Here is a 17,555-nt window from a genome sequence, read left to right on the forward strand (position 1 = left end):
ACAAGGTAAGACACACCAAAAACCAAATTTTACAAAGTATACTAAAAACTTTATCTAAACAGAGCAATCAGGTTATTTACTAGCTACCATAACATGGTGTAAAAATTTAATACAGTTTAACAACAATCAACTTCATTAATAAAAAAGTTTCTCTAGAATATTCAATTAACAATAACTTATAGTATAAAAAGCAGAGAAAAAACAGGAGTACTTTTTATTTGTATTACCATATTTATTGAAATTTGTTGATAGTTTTACTAAATGTATTACACTAAAATACTAAAGCAGTATAGAAACTTATAACCAAGAATTAAGATAAATAGTTATTAAACTTTAATTATTTAAAACCTAATGTTAATATATATTTAATACAAAATTAAAATTAAAAATTAACAACTTTTATAGAAATAATCTGAGAAATGAGAGTGTATGGCTTTTTTATTTTTTTTTATCTGGTTCTGTGTTCTTGCCAAGAACTTCTGAGTTTGTTTGACAAATTCAAAACAAGCAAATGCAGTCCAATTGCAATACTAACAACAGCAAAACTCAAATTGTCCATTGTGTTAAAGTTGAGGAATAGAAAAGCATTTAAGGGTCCAAGTGAGAATAAAAAGTTTGTAACTATTGCAAAAGTCAGCTTCTTCACATCATTAGACTTCAGGGACATCAGTCCAAGCAGTTGAGTAATGAAGGAAGCCAGGTAAAGATTTATGTAAGGATCAACGACGCTTGGTGTTGCAGTTGTGCTTAACTTACCATGGATGAGAAATTTAGCAACGGACATCAAATTCAAAAATAGGGTGATGTAAAGCCACCTTTGAAGCTGAGCCTTCAAAAGAACTCTTGCTTGGTACTGGTTTGCAACCTGCTCTCGATAGTTCTGCTCCCCTTGTTGTACTTGTGACATTTTATTACTTTTAAAAGGCTTTAAAAAATCAAATTAGAGAGGCTGATTGAACTGATTTTTTTTTTACATTTATATAAAAACTACTGCCATTACTGTTTTAAAAGAAAAATAATTTAACTTCCAATATAATACTTTTACTATTTTTTAAACATTGCCAATCGTTAGAAAAAAATTTCATAACTTGAGTTTTAATTTTAAAACAGTTTTAATGAAACATACTATCTTTTAACAGATGTAATTTCAATAGCTCATTACTTTAATAACATTAGATTATGTTAAATAAAACTAAATTAGCTTTTTAGGATAAAAAACTCTCGAGAAAATTTACTCAAAAAATATTGCTATATAGTTTTAAATGGTGCAAACAAAAGCTAAGTTTAAAACTTTATCAAAATTAATTTAAAAGTTTGATAACTATGAGTAAAATTTTAGAAATATCATAATAAATGTATATAAGAATCTGTCAGGGGCAAAAACAAATAAAAAACATTTAAATATTAATAAGCTGAAAAAATACTTAAGTCTAAGGTACTTTTTAAGGGCATAGGGGGTAAAACACTTTTTTCGAATTTTGATCTTATTTTATATAGTTTTTACTAAGCTACAAGTTGCTTTTTACATATTTTAAAAATTCTAAATAATTTTTGAGATATAGCCGGTAAAAGTTGGAGGCAACAATAGGATCCTTATGGGAGGCGCAAACTAAAACAGCAACTAACTAGAAATCACTAAATATATATCTCCTACTACATTTTTTGAGATAACTACCTCAAATTTTCAGGAAATGTTCCTTGCAATATTTAGAAAATTCTGTCAGAAAGAATTATAAAAATAATAAAAAATAAAATTTTATAACAAAAAATTTAAAAAAAAAATGTTTTTTTGTTTATTTTTTAAATTCTTTCCGATAGAATTTTCTAAATATATTAAGGAAAGTTTCCTGAAAGTATGAGATAATTATCTTAAAAAACGTAGGGGGAGATATATTTTTAGTGAAATAGTCTTTTTTTGCCATTTTAGTTTGCGCCTCCCATAAGGAACCTATTGTTGCCTCCAACTTTGACTGGCTATATCTCAAAAATTATTTTGAACTTTTTAAATCTTTAAAAAGCATTTTGTAGCTTAGTAAAAACTATACAAAATAAGGTCAAATTTTGAAAAAAAAAGTATTTTCCCCCTATACCCTTAAACTTCTAAAGGGGAAAAAATATAATAAATTAGAAAATTTAAAAACAAAAAAAACTTATTCACAAAATTGCTTTAATAAATTGAAATCAAATAAGATGCAACTGTTTAAAATAATAAGGTAAGATTTTTGGTCAAGTCAATCTGTTTTAAATTCAAGTGTTTCATCTCATTAAAACCCATGAGAATATTTATCTCTATCTTTATACAAATACCAAAAATATTTAGCTTTATTTTTTCATCTTGAAAGCTAAGCTAGAAATGTTTTCAACAGGGTTTCCACTCTTTAAGGCAAAAAGCTAGCCTATGTCAACCAGATTTTATAATAAAAAAAAATTAACATGAGATAAAATATGATAAACAATTACTATGAATCATAAATACTTAAAAACACCAAATTATAATGTGAAGCGATAATAAAAACTTAACTTTTAGAAAAAAAATTCGAGTTATAAAAACTAGTCTGAGATAAAGAAAATTTGGCCTAAAATTTGAAATATTTCAAACTAGCCTGAGTTAACCAGAGTGGCCTGAATGTATGGCAACCATAAGGTTTTAAGTCTAATAGATATATCAACAAAACTTCATTTAATGTAGGATACTAAAAGAATTCAAAACAAATCAGTATTTTTAAGTATAAAAATAATGATTACAAATTGCTATCAACTTTGGCTAAACCAGTTTTTGCAATCTAATTTTACAGCTTATATTCTGTTCAATGTTTTAGTGCAAATAGTGCAGATAAAGAATTAAAGCTACAGTAGTAAGATTAAGCTTTTTAGAATTAACTGTAGTCTTAATGAATAAACTTCTTTTTGGAGAAAAGTTCAGAAAAAGAACCTACAAAGAGTTAAAGGTATAAGATAGTTTGGTGTTTTAAGGTAGAGCAAACAGATTTAAAAACATTTATAGTAAATACACTTATAAATAGTCAAACAATGTGTATTTATTTTAAAAGTTGGAATGAATATGTTAGCAGTTCAAAACTAGCAAAGAAAATAACAGATGCTGAAAATATGTTGAAGTATGACTTAGAAAGTTTTATGCACAAACTCATGAAGAGATAATAGGTGATTGTTTGTATTTACAAAAACTTTTATGACTTTATGTGAAGTAAGTGCAGTAGATGTGCAGTAGTTTTTCAAAAATATGAATCTTAGCTGAAGACAAGTTTTTTTTTTTTTTTTTTTTTTTTTTTTGTTGTTGTGACACTTGAATTAAAACTTAAATTGGTTTTAAAAATTTTTCACTATTAAGTTTTCCAATTTTCATAACTATATATGATTGACTTTTCAAAAAATAAGGCTCATCAAGAACTGAACACTAACTATCCCTCAAAAATAAATATGTATTGGTTACAAAAAAACTTAAACATTCTATTTTTTATTTTTAAATTTATGATCTTTTTTTTTTATTACAAATATTAACAATTTATTAATGTGGTCAAGGCTTTTTCAGTTCAATTTCAATTTTACTTGGACTCCTAAACCTAAGCTTTGCACTAACACGTCTACAGGGAGCCTAGCCATTTAAAATCCCCCTTCATAAAAAAAGCTTTAAATAAAATACTTGACTAAGAATGTAGTAATAATATGAACTTAAGAATAGTTAAGTAAAAGAGTCTATTTCTGTTTATTACAGAATAGCTGGTAATATCTATAGAAAATGATGTCGTTTATTAAACTTTAACACTTTCGACAGAGCCCACTCGAATGGCATTTAGCTGTATGAAACATATGTTCTGTTTTTTTTAAACTTGCTTTTCGTAATAAATTATATATATATATATACATATATACATGTAAAATGAACATTATTGGAATAGTATTAAAAAATTACACTAATCAAAAAAACTTTTAAAAATAAGTCCTATAAGGGTTTTTTTAATTTACATTTAATTAGAATTTTCTAAATAAGTTTAAAAAATACTTTCTAGATTGCTTAAGAAAAATTTTATAACTGTTTTTAGGTATCATTAATATCTAGTTAATAAATATATTACAGAAAACTTAGTCAATTTACTGTTAAACTAATCAAACAAATGTTGGAAAACTTTCTTAGTAAAAGTAAGTTTTTAAAGGATTTTAATTGACATTTGACCTTTTGTTCTTTAAGATAAAAATTTAGATCAACGCATCATACTTTTTAGAAAAATAAATTATATTTTTTTAGCTGTTAGTACAAGCGTGTTTAATAATATGCTAGAAAATCAGTTTTTACTTGAAAAAACAGAAAAATTGTCAAAACACAAAGCTTTTTGGCAACTCTGCTACGCATAACACCTCGCGTTGCGCTAAATTGCATTATTTGTAAACGTTTGTTATAAACTGAAATATTTTGAAATGGTTTAGAGCTAAAAAGGTGGAACAATTATAACTTTCTGCCTGTTTTTATAGTTAATAGGTAGCTGTTCGTGTTCCTTTATAGCATACTTTTTAATGAAATTTAAATGCTGCTGACAAGCAATGGACTGGAACATATAACTTAAAACTCTTTTATGACATCCATACATACAAGTTTAATGGTAGTTTTCTAATGAACAAGTGTTTTTGGCATATTTTATCTTTTACTTATAATTAACGGCGGTGTGGTATCTAATGAACGTAGAGCGGAAGGTGTTTGGTAAAATCCCCTTTTCCCGATGCAAGTTTCTACACAAATAAATCATTTACAAGTGGTAGTATGACAGTGCCCAATCAGTATGACAGTGCTAGAAATATATTTGTTTTTGTTCGAAGGTTTCTCGAATACTTGACGTAACGAAATGATGCAGCAGATTCAAATATACTAAACCAATCACTCTCGCATCAAATAAAAAATATCCGTGAAACCCCTTTGAAGATAAGTTGCACTAATTTTTTTTTTTTGTAAATTTCTAGCTAACCATTACATGATGTGTTGATTGTTGGTGCAAGTTGTCTTTTTATTTTTTACATCACTACATTCACGTTCATTAGTAATATTTTACTTTTTGGTCTAAGTCAGGGGTCGGCAAACAGCGGCCCGCGGGCCAACTGCGGCCCTCGAAGTGTAAATATGCGGCCTGCGAGCATGTTTTCTTTATAAATGAAATTCGGCCCACGAAATAAAAAGCTGCATGTAAAGCAAAAGAAGCATGTAAATGTGGCCCTCGAGCATGTAAATTTGGTCCGCTAAACAAAAATATACTTTAAATTAAATTTTTCGAAAAAAAAAACGGTTTTTTTTTAGTTTTGAATTTAAGTTCCTGGATGTCATTTAAAAACCATTTATTATATTCACTGCTTAAGCTTACATATAAGAAAAAATACAGGTAATAGTTTTAGAAGTTTTTCTTTAAAGTTTGGATTTTGCTTTTCCTTTCAAACAACAACATCTTGGAGTGTATACAAAAGCTTACGTACTTGGATTGAAAAGTTTCTTAGATTCATTAAGTTGACATTGCAATAAGTAGTTTTATTTAGTATAAAGGTTTTTATGTGTACAAACACTGTGGAAACATTACAGTGTTTTACTAACAAGTCAATTACTCAACGTTTCCACGTCAGGCGAGAGCAGCATGTCACGAAAAAGCTAACAACCAAGGTTTATTTTAAATGACGACGTCAAGCCTAAAGGTTAACAGTCATCTATTCATCAGCACCTCCTCAACAACCCTGTTTGTGCCGAAAACTACCTGGATAGTAGGTTCGAAATTCTATCCCGAGATAGAAACACCTACCATCTCTCAGTTCTAGAATCTTTGTTTATTAGAACTCGCGAGCCAAAAATTTGCAAACAAAGAGTTTTTTACATTTTAAAACTTTATAAATAGCGTGTTTTTAGTAGTATTATTGTTTTCGTTTTTGTCGTATTTTGTAATATGCTTTTTATTTAGTTTCAAATAAAAAAAATTCTACTATTTTAAATGTTTTTGTTTTAGCAATTTGTCTTATAAATTACTTCAAATTAGCTTAGTACAACTCAATTCTAATTTAAACTTTTTAAACAGACTTTTATACTTTAAGATGTAACTATTTTTAGCTAACTTTTCAAATTCATTGTATATAACTAAAAATACACTATAATTTTAATAGTTTTTAGCAATATTATTCTGAGGATGCGCTAAACGAAATTAATTAATAAACATTTATTTGAAAATGAGTGACTTATGTTTAAATTTTTTAGTTTAAAATTAATTAAAACTGTTAGTGTTTTTAAAATTTGGTATTTAGATTTGTGTTAAATTCTAAAATTTTATTAAAATTTAGATTAAAACTTTTAACTTTTCGAAATATTACAAGCTTTAGAACAAGGTTTTCATTGCTTTATTTTGTTAGCATCTAAGTATAAGAGTAGGGGTAAGGGTGCAACTGTTGCCCCTCAAAAATGAAAATTATAGAATTTCGCATAGTCCATTTTTTTGTAGGTAGCAAATAATAGACAGCACAAAAATAGCTTTTTAACTTTTACCACCGTCACGATATTTACATTTTTATGAAAACAACCCCTATGTAAATTGTATGGGACCTTTAAATTTCGACCTTGGAGTTTTTCGCTGAAACTTTTTTACATGTAGCAATTATCGCAAAAACACATTCTACGCGTTTTCAGACCATTTGAAGAAAGTTTCATAAAGGTGTTTTTATTTTTTCTGTATTTTCAATCTTTTTTTGTTATTAATTTTTTTTTTGAAGAAACTAAGAAATTCTTTCAATAAACTTTCTTCAAATTGGTTATGTAAAATATTATTTATTTAGGAATATTTATGGGTATAATAAACTGTAGTGTAAGGTCAGGATGTAAATTTCATAGTCTTATTTTACTTTTTAATGTCAGTTTTTAAAACTCTTAGTTTTAAATAGACTAAAAAGAAGCTGTTTGAATCTTAAAAATTACGTAAAGTATTTAAATATAGATAAAACTTGGTTTTAAAAACTCATAATAGCAAATTTTAATTTTATATTATTGTCATTCAACGTAAAACAATTTATCTTAAAAAATTAGTTAGTAGGTATTGAGCACAAGTAAGATAGTTACAAAAAAAAAAGATTTTTGCAGGTTTAGACTGATTATAGCTTAGCTTATATTTAGATATTAAACTAAAAAAAAGTATCAATCGTATAATATGTTTAGTTATATAGACATAATTAATTTATACAGACGTAAACGGCTTCAATTTAAATTAAGATATTTTAATGTTAAATAAACTCTTTAAAATACAGTTAATGAGGCATACTTAAATTAAGTTCATTTTATTTTTATTAACTAAGCTTAAATAAATTTAAAATTAATGATTTATATTTTTCAATACTTTTCGCGTATAAGACTTAAATAAGTACTTTTAATCACTTATTAACCCTTAAAAATGACAAACCTAAAAAAATTTGCTAAACAACAAAACAATCTATCTTTGGTATTTTAAAAATGTTTAACTAAATACTATATTATTGTAAAAAGTTTTAAAACACTTTTAGTTAAAAAATCTAAATGTTTCTAAAATCTTTAAGTTTTAATTTTTGTTTAGTAATTTCTTGAAAATATTGTTTATTTCTATGTACTTTGAGTAGACAATAAATAAGCAAGACTATAAAACCTTCAAAAAAAAAAACGTTTTAAAAAATTGTAGAAATTTATTTTATAATGTTTATAAATCTTTTTTGTGGATTTATCAAAAGAATAAATATAATCATGCAACTTATTCATCTACTGTTTTTTTTATAAGTAAAAGAAGATAAAGTCTAATGCACATGACAGCAATAAAACGAACTTCAATCTATCTGTCAATTATTTCACTTTCTTTCGGTATTAGGTTGCATAATACTGCAAAGTTTCTTACTTTTAATTTAAATTTCAAAAAAAAAACATATTAAAATGTTATTTTAAAATATTTTTTTGCATCTAAAATAGTTTTATACATTAACAATAAATTAATTTTATATTTGTGTTAGAAATCTTAAAATGTTTTATATAAATATAAAATATACAAACTAGTAATCAATTTTGAATTGCTCTGATATATACCACCTGCTTTTAAATACAGAATGTCCTAAACTTTTGTACACACTGTAATTTTAAAAATTTATTGTTTTTTGGGAAACAAAGAGGTAAATATCACATGATAAAAAGGTAACATTGTGGTAGCTGAAAGCTCAATTATTTATCATTGTATATATTAAAATATTGATAATTCTTAGATCAATCCAAGTAATAGCAGCGAGACTCAACTTTGAAAAAGGGAAAAATTCTTTAAATTTAATATTAAAGTAAACATCTACGGTAAGCTAGTTCTAAAGTGAGCGTTTCAAAACTTCTTATTATCGCTTAAAAAACTACTTACCAAAATAAGTTCATGTTATTAATTGCGGTGACTTAGACCAGGGGTCGGCAGGCAATCTCGCGGGCCAAATTTCAAGTTTTAAAATTTTCCACGGGTCGCAGTTTTATTTTGGTCAGTTTTTATTTATAATCGGTTTTAGTCACATTTAGCTAACTATAGGGGTCTGGCCTGGCCTGGCCTATTTAAACTATATTTTTATTCTAGAGTCTAACATAGGTATTAAATTAAATACTTATACCCTAACATTTTTTCTATCATTATTTATAAATTTATTTAAATAAAATAACAATTTGTTCTTTTCATTACCACCTAACTCTTTAACAATAAAATAAGCATTCTATCAGACGTTTTGTGTTTGAAAAAAAATTACACGATACACAACAATAAAAGATCAACTACAAACACAGTGATGCAATAAAACAATTAATAAATTTGATATCCATTTCCTCTTCTAGTTCGGTTTCATAAAGTGTAGTTTTTTTTTTCTTTTTTCAGTATTTTGCATTTTTTAGATAGCCATTTCACGTAGTCATTTATAAGCAACTCTTACTGACATCTGTAAAAAACTAAGCTAAAAAAACAGATGTGGATCACTTTATACACTTTTTATATAATCAATTTCTATTTATTTAGTTCTTTTTTTTAAGTTGTTGAAAACAATCTTTATATATTCAATACATTGCACATCACATATTTAAAGTTTCAGTTATTTTGTTAAGTTAACTAAAATATAACAAAACTTATATAATTAAATTCATTTTAAAATTTCTACTATTTTAAATGTTTTTGTTTTAGCAAATTTGTTTTATAAATTACTTCAAATTAAACAGACTTTTATACTTTTATAGTCTTAATGACGTAACTATTTTTAGCTAAACTTTTCAAATTCATTATATATAACTAAAATTACACTATAATATTAATAGTTTTTAGCAATATTATTCTGAGGTTGTGCTAAACGAAATTAATTAATAAACTTTTATTTGAAAATGAGTGACTTATGTTTAAATTTTTTAGTTAAAACCGGCACCAAAACCAATCTATTAATTTTTACGAGTGCAAAGTATTTTCTTTTAGAAAGCTTTAGCTGTCAATATTTTTTTTGAACTTGAACATTGTTCTTTTTGTTCAAATTGAATTAGATATTTTATCTAACTGCTTTTTTAAAATAAATTTATGTCCAACAAATTTAAATAAATATCACAAAAAAAACTTCTATAAAGTAATATAAGTTGCCAACTAAAGTGTTTAGCAGTTATTAATAAACTGCTAAAAACGTTAGTTGACAACTTGAATTAGTTTATTAATCACTATTACAGAAGCTACCTAGTATTTAAATTCACTTTTCCGAGCGATCTGGATAATTAATATACCTGAGGTAAAACTGAGCAGCAACTTTTTACTTATATAAAAGAAATCATTAATTATACGAATAATTAGGTACTTGCCTATTAATATTTTTGTAAAAACTTAAAACAGCTATGATTGTTTTAAAATACTTAAGTACAGTAGTTCTATATAAAAGTTCTATATTTAAGGTATTTACACAAATTAAGAAACATAAACCTAAACATAATGACTAACTTAGTCTAATAAGGGATAAAAAGTATATCTTAATACTTGAATACTGTTAATTGAATGACAAAACAAAAAGGCTCAAAAAAGTTGGTCTAAGAACCTGTTGTACAAAAATCCTTTAGGTTATCGAATCATACACCACGAGTGCAGTTTAATATTCTCTCCAGGATTAACCTATTTCGTATTTTTGATAATTTATTTTGTTTTTAATTGATATTTTTTGTGATTATGTATATTGTAGTTTCAACTGCTTGCTCATTGTTACTCTAATTTATGTGTCTTTTAGTTAATTAAATGGTTTATTTTTTTTTTTGGTTTCTAAAGCTAGCTAAAATATTTATAGGAGCTTAAATAAGTTATAAAAAAAAGTTGTTGTTGTTCTATATAGAAGTGTATTAAATTTTTTTCTGGTATCTCAACTAATGAAGAAAAGTAAGACGAATGTTAAAACTTATATATAGTTACAATCAACTTTTTGTTGTTCACACTAGTGTGTGCATCAGTGTTGCTTATATCGAAGAAAAACAATTCACAACATGTGTTATTTTGAATATTGAAGTAATTATCAAAAACTAAAATATTAATCCTGGACAAGACATTAAAAGGTATCCGTGGTGCACGACTCGATAGCCAAAAGGTTCTTCGTGCACCAGGTCCTAGGACCAATTCTTTTGAGCGTTTTTTTTTGTCGTTCAATAAACTATAATAATAATAATAGTTTATTAAGTTCTGTTGTGCAGCAAAAAATATTATTATATAAACATATATGAGATAAAAACAAATTATACAGTAATCTTCCTTTATTGTACCAAGATATGTTTCTGAGTGTTAACGAATCAACACACTTCAACTGGGTTCTGTAAAAAAATAATTACTGTACAATTTTATATAATGTAGAAAATATTTTATTTCAATGAAAACATGTATACACCTACTTTACTCTATGCGTCTATTCTTTCATTACAGTAATTATTTTTTTACAGAACCCAGTTGAAGTGTGTTGATTCGTTAACACTCAGAAACATATGTTGGTACAATAAAGGAAGATTACTGTAAAATTTGTTTTTATTTATATTCCAGTTAAGTTACTTCACTAGGATCTTATGTTAGCAAACGATTAAACCTATATTTTTAACAGTTATATAAATATATATTATTCTATTGTTTTAGACGCTAAACTATTTTAAATCAAATTAAAATTATAGTTAATGTACAAAAAAAAAACGTAGTAATTTTCATTTCAATTTAATATTATACTATAGAGCTTTTTCGTAAGTAGTTCTAGCTAGACATAAAAGTTCATTAATCTAAAAACGGCTGATTTGAGACTACATATTTTGAGAGAAAATAGAAAAAGTTTTTGGTAATAAAATAAATTCACAACTGACCTTGAATGTTTTTGGGTGTTTTCTTAGTTTTTAAATTTTTTTATAGCCAAAGTTTTTTCAAAGTTTTAAATAGTTATTGTGGTCAGAGAATTTAGTTTTAAGTTTCATCGTATTTTAAAATTTTCTATATATATAACACGTTTTTGTGTTGTTAACTTCAGAAAAACATTTGTTAGGTCTATTATTAGTTCAAATAAGATATTTCTTTGTAATAATTGTATATGTTGCTTAACTTTTTTAGTTTTAAAAGAAATTATAAGTAAAAGAAAACAATTAAAAACAAATTTTTAGTTGCTTTAAACGTACTTATTAGTGATTTAAAGCTTGTTATTTAATGTCAAATTAGAACTCTACAGTTAATTAGCTTAACAATGAAACTACAATGAAATTAACTAAATTTTAAAATAAAACTTTATATACAGATTAAGTATTTAAATATAACAAATTAATTTTTATATTATAATACTTTTATTTAAATATCTTAAAAATATGTTATTTACCAGTTGTTTTTTAGCTTTTTTATTTGACAAACAAAGTTTAAAATTAAAAGAACTTCGTGTATAAAAACATTAGTTAAAGTATTATGTATTATACTAATTACTTGTTAAATAAATAGGTTTAAAAAGCTATAAATTTAAATCAAACCAATGGAACAATAATTAATTCAAAATATACATAATTATGCTAAGTACATAATTAGAGAAAAAATTACATAATGTATTCAAGTTATTCAATACAATTCTAAGTAATAAATGCTTACAATAATCTAATACCATTTCAAATTTAGATAAATAGCTTTAAAGCATATGTGATACATGCTCATTCTTATGAAATTACTGTGCTGCTTAATATAAAATACTTATAAGTAGTAGTTGTATGATGTGCTTGTTCATTTGTTGTTTTCAAAAATAAACTTAGAGTAAAAGTATTATATAAAAGGTAGAAATAATGATTTTGATTATTTTTTTATAGTTTACTTTTAAAAAAACTATAATAGTTCTATAAAAAATAAATATTTTAGTTTTATTTTGTAAATATTTTTTAAACTTATAAAATTAAAAGAAAAAAGCTTACTTTCTTTAAAATTAATCATAACTTGCATCTGTATACAATTAATGTGTCACAAATAAATTTACTGGAGAATTTAAAGCTTATACTTTTTAGTAAAACCTGTAGTAGTTTTTAATATAACTATATATTTAAATTAGTTACTAATTGTTATCCTTAGTTATAGTTTTAAAAGTTAGTGTTGTTGTTTAGATTTTTTTTTAGAAATCTGTAATTTTACTTATACTTTTATTTAAAACTAAATAATAAGTTCAGCTATTAATAAAAGTCTTGTACCACTTGAACAATTTTAAACTCATAAAGTTACTTAAAGTTAATGAGTACTTTTTAAAATCTTTTTAAAACAACTTAAAAGCAGATTAAAAATAAACAACCTTAAAACTTTAAATAGTATAACAAAATATTTTAGTCATAGTAAAACAGTAAACATTATCTTTGAAAAATAAAAGTCTAAGCAAGCAAAGTGAAATACAATTTCCACTTGAAGTTAGCTTTAAAGTTAAAATTCAACATTGAATAAACAAACTTATCTTACGAAACGCACAGAAAAGTCTTATAAACAAATAGCAATGAGTTCATCTGACCAATCAGGATCGTGGTTCGGCCGCAAGATGGCAGCATTCAACTCGGGGATGGCCGCTTTCGGCAAGTTTGTGTACGACAGTGAGGAGGGAACCGTCATGGGAAGGAACGGAAGCTCGTGGTGTTAGTTTTGATTTTTGTATAAAGTTTTTTTTGTGTTGATTAGGAAAAAGTTTTCAAAACTGTTTATAGTAATATTTAAAAAAAAGTCTTAAGTTTAAACTTAGAAAGATATTGGCGATCCCAAATACTTTGGTCTGATTTGTTTTAAATTTTGACAAATGTTTTTTTTTATGAAAAACACATTTTCTTTACTTTTAGTTTGTTTTTGGGTAGCTTTAAACATTGAAGTGAAAAATTACTTAACTTTTGCAATAGAGAGTAATATGACGCTCTAAAGTTATTTTAAACATTTTAGTGCCGATGTTAAAATAAATGAAAAAATTTGAAACAGTGAGAATTTCTGTGTTCTACTTGGGTTACTACGCTTTCTTGGCAGGATTGTTCGCCATCTCATTATCTATTACCACCTCAATGTTGAGTGAAACTGAGCCTTTTTTCCAAACAAGGCTGCAATACCCTGGTATGTTAATTTTCAATTAAGTCTTTTATGGTTCAATAAACAAATTATAAAAGTATTTTCAATTATGTAAAACTAATGATTGTTTTAATAGGATAAAGTTTAAAACAAGTACTTTTAAGTCTTTTGTGGAAATTTTATTTAAGAAGATTTTAAAGCTAGAAATAACTTCTATTTTATGACAATACTAGTGAGATTAACTTTTATTATGAATGTACTTACTCAAATGTTAAAAATTTTTATAACTATATTAAATTAAAAACTTACAGGTATGTCAGTTCTTCCATTGACAACAAAATTCGATCCAGCAGCAGCGGACATCATTTACAGTAAATCTGTCAACTCATCTTTCGAGGACTACGTGAATGGAATTAAAGAACTTCTCGACTGTATGTTCAAGTACTGATATGCGTTTGGCAAACTTAAACAGAACTGTTAAAAATTTTCGTGCAGTGCAAACCAAGCGTTCTTTTATTTTTATAAATAAGTAAAAAAAAAGTTTGTCAACTATGGTCTTAGCTATTTTGTTTGTTTCATGCTTATTAGCAGCAACTTTATAATAGTTGACTAAAAAAAAAGTCAATTTAAGATGTTTAACTATTAAAAATAGTAAAAACTACGATTTAAATTACAGTATACTAAAAAAACAACAAAAATAACTTTTTTTTTAACAGCCTACAACGAAACCAACCACATGGTCGGTAAAAAGGGTGTGCAACAATGCGGCAAGGAACCAATCGATTTCAAAAACGAAGTACCCACTATTGGCAAAACACTTTCCTCCTGTTATTTCAATGTTACTGAAGAACTACCAACAGAATGTACAGATCATGCTAACAGCTACGGATACGCCGACGGAAATCCTTGCATTTTCGTGAGATTGAACAAGGTTGGTGGATGTTCATTGTAAAGATGTTTTGAAACTTGAACAAGCTGCAAGTTTTATAGCTACTAAAACTATTGATGATAACTTTTCAAATGTTCCAACTAAATACTTTAATATGTATCGTTATCAATCTGTACCTTTGTACTAAGTACATTTAAATTTTAAAGATAAAGGATTACACAATATATCTTTAGAAATATAATTGTATAATAATTGTAAATAAAAGACATAGCTGTACTTTTACTGCTAATTTCGACTATTTAGAAAAAAATAAAAAAGTTAAAAAAATAACTTCTTCAGATCATAAACTGGACTCCAGTTCCTTTCTTGGACCTTAATGACGCTACTGCTAAAGGAGAATTTTCAAAAGCAACTAATTTGTCAACTCATTTGAGAAACGTTGTTTCAGGGTATGATAAAGACGTCTCATATGTTGTTTGCAATCCAACTGAAGGCATAGTAAGTTTTTTGTTTATCAAAAATAAAACTTCAACTAAAACAAAAACTGAATAAGTTTGTGCAAACTACAGGTTACAAAAAGCTAAAAGGTTAGAAAAAATGTATAAAACAATTAATGTTATAAACAGAAGGAAGTCGAAGATAATCTAAAAATCCAAATCACACCAGCAGGAATTTCAAACAAGTACTTCCCGTTCAAAGGCAAACAGGTGCAGCCTGGCTACATGCCCCCTTTGGTTGCTGTCAAGCTTAGTAACATTCCTGAAACGGTTAGTATTAATGCAAATTATTTTTTCCTCCAGCATTTTTAATAGAGATTTATAACGCTAACATAACCTATACTTACATACTTATTGAATATACTGTACAACCTTTTTTTTTAATGGTTTGAAAATGTTAGGTCATTTATTTCTCTTCTAAAACTAAAAGTAAAAAAAGATTGAAACTATGTAATTATTCTTGATAAAAAAGAATAATTACATAATCTTATAAGATATGAGCTTCTAGTAATACATCTTAGAAAAATTAGACTTCTGAAGTAAATAGCTTGAAAATTAAATAATGTTATAAAGTTTTTGAAATAAAGAACATCAGAAAACGCTAAGAGAGACAAGTCTTTAACTCATTAGTAAGGTATTTTGTCAAGAATTCCTAGTTCTCTATCTCAAAAAAAATTTACTAATATTTTAAAAATTCCTATTTTATGTTATTTGATTAAAGAATTCCTTTTAAAGTATTCTAATAACTTATAAATAAATAAGGGTTTAATTAATTTAATAGTGAATTTGTTGTTCTTAAATCCTTTAAAAAACACTATAAATGTATTCAAAATATAACAGTCATTAAACTTTAGGAAACGGAGTTCAAAATGGTGTGCAAAGTTTACGCAAGAAACTTGATGGACATTATGAGAATAAACGTCGGATATGTTCAATTCAAAGTGAAAGTTTCTAAATAAAGAACACAAACAGCACCAGGTGACAAACCGCCCACAATCGCATGACTCGTACTTTTGTGTCGTCCGAAACTCACTTATTTCTTTCTTTTTAGATTGTACTCTGTGCGAGCTACCCTGAAATTGCTGATTGTTTGTTGCAAAATATTCTTTTAAAAAAGTTTACTTTACATATTTTTGAAGTTAATCAAAGTTGCTAGTCAAAAATTGTGTTGTTTAATACGTTGCTAAATATGATTGAAAACTAATTTTTGTAAATAATATCTGTAGCTAAATTACAAACGCAAGATTTTTTTTTGTTATTCCTCTGTGTAGCGTAAATTTATAAAATTCAGTAACTTCTTTTTGACACTGTTCGTACTTTTAGTTCAGATTATAATCTATTTAGAAAATTTTAAAGTCGTCCTTTTCATATTATATGGTAATTAAACTTTAATTTTAAACCATGATAAAACCAAGCAGTTCAACTTTGGTACTCACTTCGTGTTGAGGCGTTTTTATTTTGGCGTTGACTTTTTGTTCTAACGTCATTTTAATGTCGGTACCTTGTTATAAATAAAATAAAAATTCCAAAACATCTAGCTTTGTGTTATATAAACAAAACTTTGATTTTAAAAACGTACTTTTTGTTTGAGGATACAAAACTTTTGTATCCAAGAGCAACCATTTAGTTATATTATAAATACTAATTAATTATTTATCATAAATGACAAACTTTGTTACTTAATCTAGCTCTTGAAACATAAAAAACCTATAAAGCATAATGAAAAGCCTAATAACACATAATAAAGATTAAAAGTTTTGTTCAAATAATATAATAACTTATATAGAACATTTAAATTTTTTTTTTTCTAATTGTTACTAAATGCAGTAGTTTTTAAGCTACGCATAGTTGATTAGTTAACATACTGTACATACATATTGTTTAAATGTATTTAAAATGATGAACAGTCCTTAGAACTGTTCAGTAGTAAAAATATAGAAATAAAACTGATGTATAGTATATTGTAAATACTATTTATAGAAAAATAACATATATAATTTTTGATAATTATCTACATACACCGTTATGTAATTCTTAACAATAGCATAGTACAACAACTATTAATAAAAAAACAACATCATTGTCATACAATTTATTAGTAAGAGTTTATATTAACACTTCATTACCTTTAGATTGTTCAAGTAAAAGTATGAATGATTAAGCTCAACTATATTTGCAGATAGACTTATTAATAATTAGTAAATATTTAAAAATAGTTGTAGCAATAAGTTTATAATTTAACGAAAGTGTAAGCAAAGCTGATAAAAATAGGATTCAAAGTTTTAGAAGTTGTTTTTGAATCTTTATTTTTATTACTTTTGTAACAGTATAGAGAAGTATAGAATATTGTGACAAACTTTTACATATGTTAAAAGTAGTACATAATTAATTAAAAACATTAAAATAAATATGTTGTACATAAACTTTGTAAAGTTACTGATAATTTATACATAATAGGTGTCTGGTGTCTTTGACCTAGTTTTTTATGATTAGTTTTTACTGAATTTATACCAAAAAACTTATTCGTATTTACATTAGTTATTATTATTCATAAATCTTTAAAAACGTAATAAAACGGATATATGTGTTTTGTGATTATCATCTTTATTTTGTATTTTTTTTTGT

At 25.6% G+C, this 17,555-nt stretch overlaps 2 protein-coding genes across 2 annotated transcripts; one reads left to right on the forward strand and one right to left on the reverse strand.

Annotated features, from left to right (window-relative positions):
• Positions 1-205: 205 nt before the first annotated feature.
• Positions 206-922, reverse strand: LOC145829900 (uncharacterized). The gene has a single exon (XM_082937774.1). The coding sequence runs from the start codon at positions 905-907 to the stop codon at positions 449-451; it is 459 nt and encodes a 152-aa protein (XP_082793900.1). The 5' UTR covers positions 908-922; the 3' UTR covers positions 206-448.
• A 12,052-nt stretch (positions 923-12,974) lies between these two features.
• Positions 12,975-16,235, forward strand: LOC145828790 (sodium/potassium-transporting ATPase subunit beta-1-like). The gene is made up of 7 exons (XM_082936541.1): positions 12,975-13,129; positions 13,461-13,589; positions 13,856-13,975; positions 14,261-14,475; positions 14,773-14,931; positions 15,060-15,200; positions 15,785-16,235. The coding sequence occupies exons 1-7, from the start codon at positions 12,994-12,996 to the stop codon at positions 15,887-15,889; spliced, it is 1,005 nt and encodes a 334-aa protein (XP_082792667.1). The 5' UTR covers positions 12,975-12,993; the 3' UTR covers positions 15,890-16,235.
• Positions 16,236-17,555: the final 1,320 nt, after the last annotated feature.

This window comes from Thalia democratica, chromosome 2 (assembly GCF_965202585.1).
Source record: "Thalia democratica chromosome 2, ktThaDemo2.hap1.1, whole genome shotgun sequence".
NCBI classification, from domain to species: domain Eukaryota; kingdom Metazoa; phylum Chordata; class Thaliacea; order Salpida; family Salpidae; genus Thalia; species Thalia democratica.